This window comes from Artemia franciscana, unplaced genomic scaffold, assembly GCF_032884065.1.
Source record: "Artemia franciscana unplaced genomic scaffold, ASM3288406v1 PGA_scaffold_39, whole genome shotgun sequence".
NCBI classification, from domain to species: Eukaryota; Metazoa; Arthropoda; class Branchiopoda; order Anostraca; family Artemiidae; genus Artemia; species Artemia franciscana.
In genome coordinates, this window is record NW_027062677.1 from 463,105 (window position 1) to 475,974 (window position 12,870).

The following is a 12,870-nucleotide window of genomic DNA, read 5'->3' on the forward strand; positions in this document are numbered from 1 at the left end:
CTTTGTCTACAGCATCTCTCAGTCTAAAAATTATCATATTACTAAGTAATTTGCTACCTACAGAGACCAGAATAATGCCTCGATAGTTACCCTACTCACTCTTATCACCTTTCTTATACAGTGGTTTGATCAGGATTTTCCTGAAATCGTTAGATACTTCCCCTTTTTCAAAAACCATATTCATAATCTTCAGTAACTTATTTCTAACCTCAGAGCCACCATATTTAAGAAACTCATTTACCGCACTATCAGCACCTGGAGCCTTATTATTTTTCAATCCTATTAGTACGGTATCTATATCTTTCCCTGCAACTCTATCTCTGTTTAGCACATTCTCAGAATGTTCTGCCAATCGCTCTCTTTGTCTCTTTCCTTATCATTAATTGCGGTCCCGTTCCTATCTTTGACTGCGACAAGTCAGGATTGACTACTCCCTCTCAGCTTATTAATATGCCAGTACATTGTTTTGCTATTATGCCGTCTAGATGCATCTTCCAGATCCTCGGCAACTTTATCCATGGCGTCCACTTCACACCTCCTTAGTTCATATTTTAATGCTTTCTCCCCTTTCTTTACATTCCTTTTGTTTTCATATGACCTTTCACTTAGATAATTCTTATACAAGCCCCTTTTGCTCTCTATTAAACATAAAGCTTTTATACTAATAGTCCTAGATGCAGTCCTAACTTCTCTTCCCTAAGGCACCATCAGACACTTTACAAAGTATTTTTATAAAATTGTTCCAATCATCTTCCCCATTGCCAAATTTTAAACTCTCAAGTTTAAAATTCAACTGTTCCTGGGAAGTTTCTCTTAAATTCTGGTCCTGGAGTCTAACGACATCATAACTTCCCGGAGGTAGTTACCCTTCCGAAATTTCAGCTTTAAATTTACCCTAGACACTACTAGATGGTGATCTTTACTTTTAGCACCAATAACAGCACTCCTATATACCCTAGTATCTTGTATTGATCTTGCCATGTGTAGGTTGATTTCTAATACCGTAAATTTCTGATAAATCAAAAGGCTGATACATTTCCGTTAGAGACATATACCTAATTCTGGTCATAAAAGGTTCTGAATTTAAGATCCTATAAGATCCTTAAAGCTTACTAATACTGATAGATTTCTAAGGCTACGGATTTCTAATATTCTTTTGTGCTGATAGATTTTCTAATATTGATTTATATGAATTATATGAATTATAATTCTTGCATAATGTGAATTATACTAGCTGTTGGGGTGGCGCTTCGCGCCACCACAACACCTAGTTGGTGGGGGCGCCTCGCGCCCCCCCCCAAGCCCCACCGCGCGCGTAAGTCGTTACGCGCCATAGTAGTTGTGTCCCTGTGTCCCACCTACGAATATATATATATATATATATATATATATATATATATATATATATATATAACTACGTAAAACATGCAAATATACAACATTCTTTGCTGTCCCATTGTCTGTCCATACAAATAGATTGTCAGGTTTACCAAATCTTGAACATGCAACATAATAATTGTCCATGGGAAAACAATCCGTATTCAGATCTATACCGCATTTTTCTAACGATTGCCCTTGAGCTTTGTTGATGGTGATTGCTAATCGAACATTCCCTGTGTCCCCGTCGTCATTTATATATCCATCTGTGCCCCCGGCGTCCCCGTTGTAGTTGTGTCCCTGTGTCCTGGTCGTCATTTATATTCCCTGTGTCCCGGTCGTCATTTGTGTCCCGGTATCCCAGTCTGTAATCTCTCTTTGAGTGTCCCGGTCGTCATTTATATTCCCTCTGTCCCGGTGTCCCGGTATTTCCAGTTTTTACATTCTAGTTTTTTTCTTTTATATATCTAGAAGATATAATCTGGCGTAACAGACAAAGTGTAACAGACATAACAGACAGACAACTTATTTTTATATATATAGATAAGATATGATAGATTTCTAATACTGCTGCTAGGTTCTGCATGTAAGATTAGTTAATTAAGATACCGGTATATATTTTAATATTCTTAGATGCCATAGGCTGCTAATACTATCAATAAAAGGTTATATACACATTATGTCGGTTGATTAGTAATACCGTCGATTCCTAATAATCCTAGATACTGATAAATATTCACTTTTACTCATACGAGATCCTGGATATAAAATTATATAAGATTTTTAAGATTTCTAATGCAGCTGATATAGGATTCTGGACATAAAACAAATTTACTTGTTTCAGGATTTAATAATCGAGCTATATCAGTATCTAATATCCTTAGGGTAAAAATTCATTTTAATTTATTTAGTTCAATTTCTGTTCGTTTAGGGTTTCAATTATTATTCGATAGTAATTTATGGTAGCTTTAAGTTCGCATTATTTACGGATTTTAACTTAGCTCGTCTTAATCTTCAATATGGCTCTTCAATTTTCTTTGAATTTTTTTTTTTTAGGGGAGTTTTTTCTTAAGTTAATCTCTTATAAGGATACAACAATTTTGTGCAATATTGCAAACAAGATTAATAGTACTACAGTAGAGCATTGCTATATTTTTCTTATCTATATTTTGTTCTTATTATCTATTATTATCTGTTATAATATTTCTCTATATCTATTATTATTGTTTCTTATCTATTATATTTTTCTTATATATTATACTTCTTATTTTCTATATTTTTTTATCTTATCTATATTTTCCTATCTATATTTTAATTACTATAGAAGCAACATTATGTACAGGTTTTGTATCGCTATTAATTCAAACAGAGAGCTGGGTGAAGCCATGTCAAGCCTTCTAGTTAGTAATGAAGAGTAAAGGAAAGAGAGGCACGGTCTCTTTCAACCGTGTTAAAAAGGAAATAAGGCCACAAAATTTATTCTCCACAATTTTAGTAGAAGCCACCTAAGCTGTAGAGTCCTTATGACCCATATTGTAATAATTAATACGAGGCTTAAAAAGACTTAATTACATTAGAAATAATCAGGGGTATTAACTAGAAGCAGATAAGGGGGAGATAATTGCTCCCTTTATTTTGCCCCTTCCCCCTTATAGCTTCGAAAAATAACAAAAAATCGACAAACAACAAAACACCCGCATTTTTATCTTCGTTAGAAAGAAAAATTCACCTTGGAAATCATGAGAATAACGATCCTAAACTTCCTTTTTGATATTCCGGTAAAAAGACAGGGAACCAATCAATAAAAGTTTCGTGGTTGGCGGTCTTTGAAGGAATCATTCTAATAAGATAAAAGTAGTACTTTTAGATTCCTTATTTATGTTCTTTACAAGTATCATGGCTGCTTTTCTAACAATGTCCCTTTCACCCTGCATTTTCCTGAACTGGTGCCCGTAGAAATAATGTAAAAACAGCCCTACCTTCATCGAGCCTCGGATTAAAAATAAAACTATATACTTTTTACCTTCCTCTCTTACTTGGTGCGTAAATTTTACTACTTCACTCTCTTCTTCTCCTTCGACGAGATTCACATTCTCATCATTAATATCATTATCTCTTGAAGTGTCATCCAAATCTTCAGGTAATGACTTGGAAGAATCTTCCTGCACTTCAGAAGAGAGGGAACGAATTTCTCCGCCATCTAACTGGCTAGGGGTTGTGCTCAATGTAATTGAATTATCAGGGTTATCTCTTTGCTTTGTTAGCGTCTTTAATTTTCGCTAAAAACAAAAGATAAAAATTAAGGAGGGTAAAGCTGAGTATGAATGAGTGATGGAGATTGAATTCCTAAATATTATTTTTCCTCTCTATTTCGTTTTATTTCATATATCCTTATTCTTAGTTCGTAAATTTTTGATTCTTATTCATAGTTTTATTTTTAATATGCTTTATTTACAATAGTTTTAGTTAATTAATTGAAGTTTTGATTAGTTATATAGCCAAAGAATTTCCCCACGGTTTACTTGACAAGAATTATTGTTCAATTTAATTGAATTATTAAGGTCATATCTTTTCTTTATTGGCGGCTCTATTTTTCGATAGAAGAACAAGAGAGAAAAATTAATATTATATTGAAACAAAAATAAAAAAAGAAATAAAATAATATTATGAGGCGGTTGACAGCATAAAACACAGAGTAGCCTACTCGAAGGTTTCGATAATCGAAAATTTTGGTGCGTACATACCTGGTAAAATTTGCAAAAGAACAAACATTTGTCACCTATTATGAACCAATGGGGATAGATGGGGGGCAATTATCTCCTCTAGATTTTATTGCCACCCCCTCTTCTAGATTTTGAAAAAAACTTTTTTGTACCTTCCAAAAAAATCGAACCAAAAATTCCTTGCCCTCCTTCTTACACTTTCGTGAATTCACGTTCACCGCAATGTGTCCAACATAAATTCTTAGATAATTTAAACTGAGGCAAAAAAGAAAATGTCATACAATAATAACTTAAAAATAACTTAATAAAAAATAATTTAGCCATTAATTTCAAATTCATCCTTAAACTAAAATGAGCTACTACTCTAGGATTATTAATATATTCCATGGAAATATGTTTTAGTTTTTCTAATTAAAATTCCCCCCAGATCTTCTTATGTTCAGATTTGTTAGTTTCATACAAACAAACGAACAGTTTCGGACGAAAAATAAGAAGCTAGTTTTTTTTTTTTTTTTTTTTTTTTTTTTTTTTTTTTTTTTTTTTTTTTTTTTTAAACTTGAGATTTGGGAATGTATGCACTGGTTAAAAGGGTCAGCCTTGCATTTCGCAGCAAGTTAGCATCTTGGACGACACTAGACTTATCTTTTTTAGTCTCTTTATTCCGTCCGCCGGGACCAGATTAAGAAAGTTTTGTAATGGGCGTTTCGTAGAATGCATAATTTTCGACAATATCGTGCAAAACTCAATTTCACGGTGGCATGAACAATCCACTGCTGTTAGTGGTTTAGACCTAGGACATTCCTTGGGAGATTTGTTTCTAGCTAAATTATGTTGACAAAAACGCCATCTTTGACAACATGAAACAAATTACCTCTAATAAAATAAACTGAAATAAAACAAAATTGTAGAAAAATTTTCCATCATAGCTAATTTCAAGAATTGTCTTAAATTATTAATTTTATTGGTCAGTCATGAAGGCTAAGCCTGAAAGTATAACAACACTTAAGTCAAAGTTACGAATGTTATTCATAACTGACGCTGTGGTTTCACGCATGATGGGGTCAGAGACCCAGTTATTTATCCTATAAATATCCTTCTGTTCTTTTCAAAATTTTCCTTTTTTCTTTTTTTCCCCTCCTTTCCTCCTTTTCTCCTATTTTTTTCTTTTATTCTCGTCCGCCATGTTTGTTTCGAACCTTTGCACGTCTTTTCACCCTGTAACTTATTTAACTAAGGTTAAAAAAAAAATAAAACCTGGGGTAAGAATCATGACCTCAGAACTTGGCGGAGATAAATTTTTCGTCTTTTTGGATAAATGAGAAAATTCACTGGTTCACTTAGGAAAAAGAAAATCTTTGGTTGTCAATAAATGGCCTGAGCGCAGCAAGAAGGATGTCCCTGTAAATACACACAGAATATTTTGAGATGATGGGTTTAGTTCTGTTTAATGATTGAATTTGAATAGTACGTTTTCTCTGATTGTATTTACTGCATATCCGTTTTTCCCTACAACAGACCAGGTTATCAAAGTAATGATATTTATAGGTGATATATTTTTCTAGGGGCATCAAACTCCTAAGCTTAGTCGGGTATACCTTGTGAAAGAAGATACCCAGAAATACGGCATAGTGCAGTAAAAGAATTTGCCTACAGTCATGATTTACCCGTTTGGTTATACCGTGGCACCCTTTCCAAACCGGCTCGGAGTGCGGCAGTCGAAGGTGGCTACTGAGTTGCATAAGATCAAGGCAGTACCAGCTCAGAGCAAGTCTGATTGTGATTTTTCGCACAGACGATTGTTTCTAGGCTATAAAGATAGACTGCGGTCATAATCTGCAAATGTAGTCCATTAGGTTGGGGAGTGTGAGCCTCGGTAATAATGTTTGCCCCTTCAGCACCTAATATCATAATTTTTACTTTATTGACAAATGGCCCGACACTATAACACAGCCAGGGATTAGTGCCTTTCGCCTCCTCTAGCCACCTGGCAGTATCACCCGTGCTAGTCTCCCAACCACTTTCATTAAGATGGACCTAGTAAACTTTCCCAATGAATAGTGTGGTCTTACAAAACTTCAGCTATTCAGTGCAAAACTTCAATGCAAACTTCAATTATTCTTGCAAAACTTCAATGTAAACTTCAATTATTCTTGCAAAACTTCAATGTAAACTTCAAAAATGCAAAACTTCTATTATTCAATACAAACTTAAATCATTCTTGCAAAACTTCAATGTAAACTTCAATTATTCTTGCAAAACTTCAATGTAAACTTCAATTATTCTTGCAAACCTTCAATGCAAACTTCAGAACTAGCAAAACTTCAATTATTCAGCACAGATATAGGCGAAATTTAACCAGAATACAACACAAAGACGAACTCGATTAACAATCTTTTCAATCATTAATATAATTACTAATCGTTGTTAATTATAATGAAGAAAGATAATAGAAAATTCCGGAGCCTACAAAACAAAATTGTAAATATATTCCAAATTAATCATAGAAAAAGATGGTTGTAACGAAATCTTTGAAGGAGGAGGGATTAAAGGTTTCTCCTGGGATGGATCTGAAACACCATAGAAGATACGAAATACCAAAAGGAGTGTTTTTAGACCGCAATTTTTTGTGTTATGTTGGTGATTGGAATATACAGGCTAGACGATTCCACATAACACAGGGTAGTTGAAAAAACGGTCGTACCACTTGGCAAAGTTGGTTCTAGTGTCTTATGACCAATGTAGACAAAAAGTAAATAAAATAATAAAAAATACAACTAGCATTTTATTTAAGTTTTATACGTAACTTTATGATTAACTTTAACTTAATTTAACTTATAATTAACTTAACTTTATGATTTTGTAAGGGGGTGGTAACTGCTTTTTATTTTTCCCTATGTATTGAGGCGGGAAAATTATTCATTCTAAGACAACTTAGAACTCATTTTTACTTAAGTAATTAATTTAATTTCAATTAATTTTTAGTGTAAATTAATTTCTTTCAATTATGATCAAGTTTAGATTAAGTTTAAATAAGGCAAAAACTACAGTTAAAACTAAACACCTGCTAAGCTTAATTTGATTTAGTTCTATTTAAGGTTAATTTAGTGGCAATTCTAATTAAATACAAATTAATATAATTCAAAATTCAATGCAATTTATTTAAACTTCAAATTAATGCTACCCTTTTGCCAACCCAACATGTAACAAGTTGCATTAAAATGCAAAAAGTTCAAGGAACACAAGTTCAATTTCCTTTTATTTCAATAAAAGAGAAATAACAAAGACAAAATCCCAAGGGGTTCAATGGACCGTTATTTGGGAAACGACATAAAATAACTAATTAATGATGAAACTGGGCATATCCATACTAAAATACACCTAATTTAAATAGATAAGGTATAAGAAATCAACTCACCAGCAGTTCCGATAAATACGGCGATCCTTCTATCACCCGTCAATCAACAACAAATTAAAATTTTGTCTACGTCATCAAGGATCAACGCTATCTAAACAACACCCAAACAATAGATAAAATCCAATAAAAACTAAGATTTATTTAATATTTACTCTTAAGCAGTGGATGACGAAGAAACCGCCATATTATAAACTCAAACTGCCATTTTAAAGATAAAAGTCATGATAGTTAAAATCTAAAAACAGTTAAGACGAAAGTTCGCAAGAAAGGAACGAAATCATTTTTGGAATTAAAATATATTTGTTAATCGACGTAAAGTACCAAGGACACGAAAAAAGAGGTTTTTCCTCCCTGAACCGGTCTGAGATCTCTTCATGTGTGAAAAAGCAACTTCTAAGATTTTTATTTAGGTTGTTTCAAAATTATGAATCTTTTTAGGCCAGTAGACTATCTTATTTTCGTTAGTATTAACACCAAAGAGTATGAATAACTGATAAGAGTGGAAACTCACGTTAGTACGGAAAAAAATCACCAACACCATCTAAGGCTTGGTGAAATTATAATGCTAGGCCTAGTATATGTCTGTTAAACAGTAGATTAGCCTACCCTAAACAGCCAAATACTTGCCTTTTTTGGCAGTTTGAAATGCAGGTGAGTGTAAAGAGCCCAAAGCTATTTAACTAGCAGGCTTGGACCTAGACCTAATGCGTGTAACCTGGATAGGCCTATTGAGTTAAATTAGTTCTTGACACAAAACCAGTACGGGTTATTTGTTTTACTTACACAGAGACTTCACCCTTAACAGCAATAAATAAACAGATTAGGCTAGGCCTATATCACTATCACATCAGTTATCGAGTTCTATTTGAATTTTCTACTTATTTAGAGACACTTTTAATACTTTCACCACCCGCTACGTTTCGTTTCGCGCTAGTAGTTTTCAATTCTAAACTAAATCATAAAAGGAAAATTCCTCACGCCAGGTTTTTTGATAAAGATAAAACGAATGAGACCTAAAGTTGCGTTTGTGAAATACCTCTAATAATGACACGTTCATATGAAATTTCTGACCATGCTGTTTAATAGTGCTTGAACAATTGCGCTGTCTTTAGTAATTTTTGAGAAAAGATATTACTGTTTTTAGTTTTTCCAAAGTATCATAATAAATAATCTCTAATATCTTAGGATCAATTATACCAGAATCAAAACCTTGATTTTTGTTTATTACTAGATAACTCCAAACACCACACTGTCTTTCCATGACTAAAGTACAACAGTTCAAAATAGGGATAAAACCGATTAATATTTTTTTTTTTTTATTCCAATAGAGCCGACGTGAAATCTTCAGGTTTGGAATTTTCTTTTAGGACGATGAAATAGAATTATGATCTAATGTTTAAATTCTGGTTAGTAAGTCTCTCATATGAGCTTCCACAAGTACATGGGATTTTATAAACCCCACTTTGTTACTCTATGGAAGTTCGATCCTTTCCAGAGTTTAAAAACAAGCCAAGGTATTACTACCTCTTAAAGCTACCTTTAAACCATTATTTCGTAAAATTCTTTTAAGTTTTTCACTCAGTCTTGAAACATATGATAAAGAACAAAAAACATCTTTCTTTTCTGTTGTTTCCAGAATATCGTTAGAAAATTCTAGAAATGTTTTCCTTCTTTTCGAAGAAGTCTGGTCAACTGGTTTTACTGCTGATGATGAACACTGCATATTTGTTCGAAATATCCACTTAAAAATTTTTATATCTATTCACTGTCGATTAAAAGGTTTTATCCCCATTTTGAACTGTTATACTTTTGTATATTACTAGTATTTTTGTAACGGGTAGACGACGAATGGCATTGAATTTTTTTTAATAGGTTTCTGACGAAGTGAATATCTTGGTGATGATTATCTGGATCTTTGCCAATTACCTTAAGTTGAGTAACAATTCGCTGGGCTTCCCATAGTTGTTCTTCTCTATGTTTCCAGATGATTCCAACTGATAGTTCGCTATGAATCTCTGCCAAAAACGACTCTTGTTTCCTCAATTCTTCTTCAATCTCTTCCAGATTTTCGGGCAGGGTTAATGCCTTACCACCCAGTCCTGATAACGGGGGAATATATCTGCAATTTGTAGGAGTTATTTGATTACTTAAACAATACTAATTCTACTACTACTTATAACTTATCGCAGAACCAAGCTACTAGAGGCAATTAGCTACACTCACTCTTCCCCCGCCCTACTCTGTTCCGGTCTTCACTCTTACCCTGATATGGTGGTTTGATATAGGGCTCACCTATCTATTTTCTTCCCTTTAATAAAGAGCCTTCCTTGTAGGGCAAAGACGACCATCATTGTTCCCCCCCTCTCGAGAGCCCTACCCACCAGCTTCAGACCTGCTTGTGAAGGCAACACTAGCCCCTCAAATAAGAGGGGAATCACCCACCACTCGCCGTCCATGAATAGCAAGCGGAACTTGGTACTCAGAACCGGTACTAAAAAGAGAACTTCTTTTCACCAAAATCAGATCTCTCCTCAAGGAGTCTCTTCTTGTGCTACAATAGACTTTTCGTATGTCCTGGGGATCATCCCAGCCGAAACTTTTCTGAAGCTTCTGACTTGAGTTTATCCCATTTCGGCACTAAAATAGTCGAATAGCCTAATTAGGGCCAGGTTCATTAAATAATAACTAATATATAATTGGTAAAGTAAATTCAATAGCAAAATAAATAATTAATTAAGAAATAACCAATAAAATCATATTAATGATTAAAGGTTCCCCAGAAAAAGAAATGTACTTTAAGAAACTAAAAAAAAAATTAAATATATAATTAAATTGACACGATCTTCTATGTATATTAATTATAGCAGAAGATAAATCAGAAGAAAATTAAATACAAAAATTAACATTACCTAACAAAATTAAGCAATGATTTAAATGGATAATCAACAATAAATAATATCCATTGTTTAATTTTTTCCTTAGAAAAAGACATTCGCCTAAGACACTAACAAAAAAAATAAAAAAATGTTTAACTAGAGGATAAACATGAGACGAACTCTCCATAAAAGTTAATATCAGTAAAGCATAAATAAAAAGGATTCGTGCCTCCCTATAAATACAAAAATTTAGAAAGCTAAACAAAATCAAACAATTATTTAAATAAGTTATAAACAATAAATTATTCCAGAAAATGCCCTGACCCATGATCAGACCCTGGGAAGGACAGCCAGCGCCAGAAAGGTGACTGGAATTAGGAGCAGTAGGACACTATATCTTTCAGAGACATCCCGAAAAGGTTGTCACCACTTCCCCCTTGCATCAACTGCATTTCAGTCTCAGGGAACTCTGGTTTTGAATCGGGCTGAAGTGAAATACAATGTTTGTATTCACGAAAAAAAGGAAAAATGCAACAACAGTACTGGCTTGTTTTTACATTACACTTATTAAATAATAATAATAATAATTTATTTTTGACCCGCTACAAAAATCAAAGCGGAGTATCAATAAAAGAAACAAAACAAACACTACACAAAACAGAAAAAACAAGAAACTAAAGCTTTTCATTTTCTGGTTTTTATTCTTAATGGTAAGCTATTTAATTATTTTTACTGTTTTTTCAAGAGCTAGACTCAATTTCACCACTTAGCTAGTCAAAACAGCGGTCCCTTTTAATTGATATTAAAATATTAAATTACAACTATACTGCGGTTACGCATTCAGCAGCGCAGTAGAATAACAATTTAAAATTCATTTAAAAATGGTCACTTATTTATATATACTAGGATATATGTATTGTACATATAATTAAACTGGGCTTTTTTACTTACTGCGTCAAAGGCAGCAGTATTCTTCTTTTTTTTAATTATCGGTGTCTGTTGCTAATAAATAAATCATTAAACATAAACAGCAAATGTACAGTTTGAGAATAAAAAATTTAAACTAGATACTAAGAACAACACTTCATGCCAATCACAAAGTCGAGGTACTGATATAATAGATAGAACACAGCACAAAAATCCCACTATAATTAGATGAGCGGCTTGTTACGCTGTCTTAAGTTCAGAAGCACAAGAATAGTGACAGACTTGCTCCTCTTATTTATTATTACGCCACTACCTAATAGACATATTGATATTGTCACTACCTAATATGTCACTCCCAAATATGTCACTACCTAACTGAAATATTGGTATTGTCACTACCTAATATGTCACTCCCAAATATGTCACTACCTAATTGACATATTAATATTGTCACTACCTAATATGTCACTTCCAAACATGTCACTACCTAATTGACATATTGATATTGTCACTACCTAACATGTCATCCCAAACATGTCACTACCTAATTGACATATTGATATTGTCACTACCTAACATGTCATCCCAAATATGTCACTGCCTAATTTAAATATTGACATTGTCACTACCTATTATGTCACTCCCAAATATGTCACTACCTAATTGACATATTGATATTTTCTGTTTAACCCAAACAAATGTTATGTGCAGATGCAAGGACAGAAAAATATGGATGTACCGAAAACGCTGACAATCTTACATGTTCTTTATGTACAAATTTAAGTACATCATGACTCACAATATTGAGCGAAACTTTTCTTCCAATATATGAAGGAAACTACAAATTAATATATATCTGAATACACTGCTAAGCGTGTAAAAAAAAAAAAACGAAATAATTTCTTAAAGATTTCTTTCACCAGAAATAACCATGATGTATCTTCTGGCATAAAAGCCATTTACAGACGTTTATGAAATAAAAACATTCATAAATTGCTTCTAACATGTACTTGATGTCTTTACGGATAAAACCAAACAACTCAAGCAACAAAAGAATGAATCAAACAACAAAAGAATGAAATTACATTGTCAGTTAGACCAGTTCATCATCACATTCAAGATGAGACAAAAAGTAGTGACAAAGAGGAAATAAATGACCTGTCGTCAAGTGACGTAATTAGTATTGCAGTTGATGAAAACAAATCCACTTTTAAAATGATAATATTACTGACCCAAACATGTCTCTATCTTTCACATTTTGGGTGATTGTGACCCGTAGCCAAAGCAAATTAGCAACCCCTGAACTAGAATATACTAGTTCTTATATTGTTCATTAATTTAGAATTTTAGAGGCATTTCTAAACCATGCCACGGTCATCTCATATAAAAGGTTCTTCTTATTAATCATTAGGTCGAAATTGGTGGCAAATAGTTTCATTTCAAATTTACTTACATGAGATATTTCCAGTTTGCTAAGCAAAAACCATCAATGTACGTGACATAGGCGTAATTAAGATACATGAATTCCGTATTGCAAAGTCACCATTGTGAA

The 12,870-nt window shown here is 33.1% G+C and overlaps 1 protein-coding gene across 1 annotated transcript in view; it reads right to left on the reverse strand.

The window, feature by feature from the left end:
• LOC136041827 (ralA-binding protein 1-like) overlaps positions 1 to 12,870 on the reverse strand; it is a 65,417-nt gene that overhangs the window by 30,930 nt on the left and 21,617 nt on the right. The window contains exons 5-6 of the mRNA XM_065726604.1: positions 9,442 to 9,634; positions 3,401 to 3,656 (exon numbers count right to left, since the gene is read on the reverse strand). Coding sequence (XP_065582676.1) covers positions 3,401 to 3,656; positions 9,442 to 9,634 — 449 coding nt within the window. The remainder of the gene's footprint in view (positions 1 to 3,400; positions 3,657 to 9,441; positions 9,635 to 12,870) is intronic.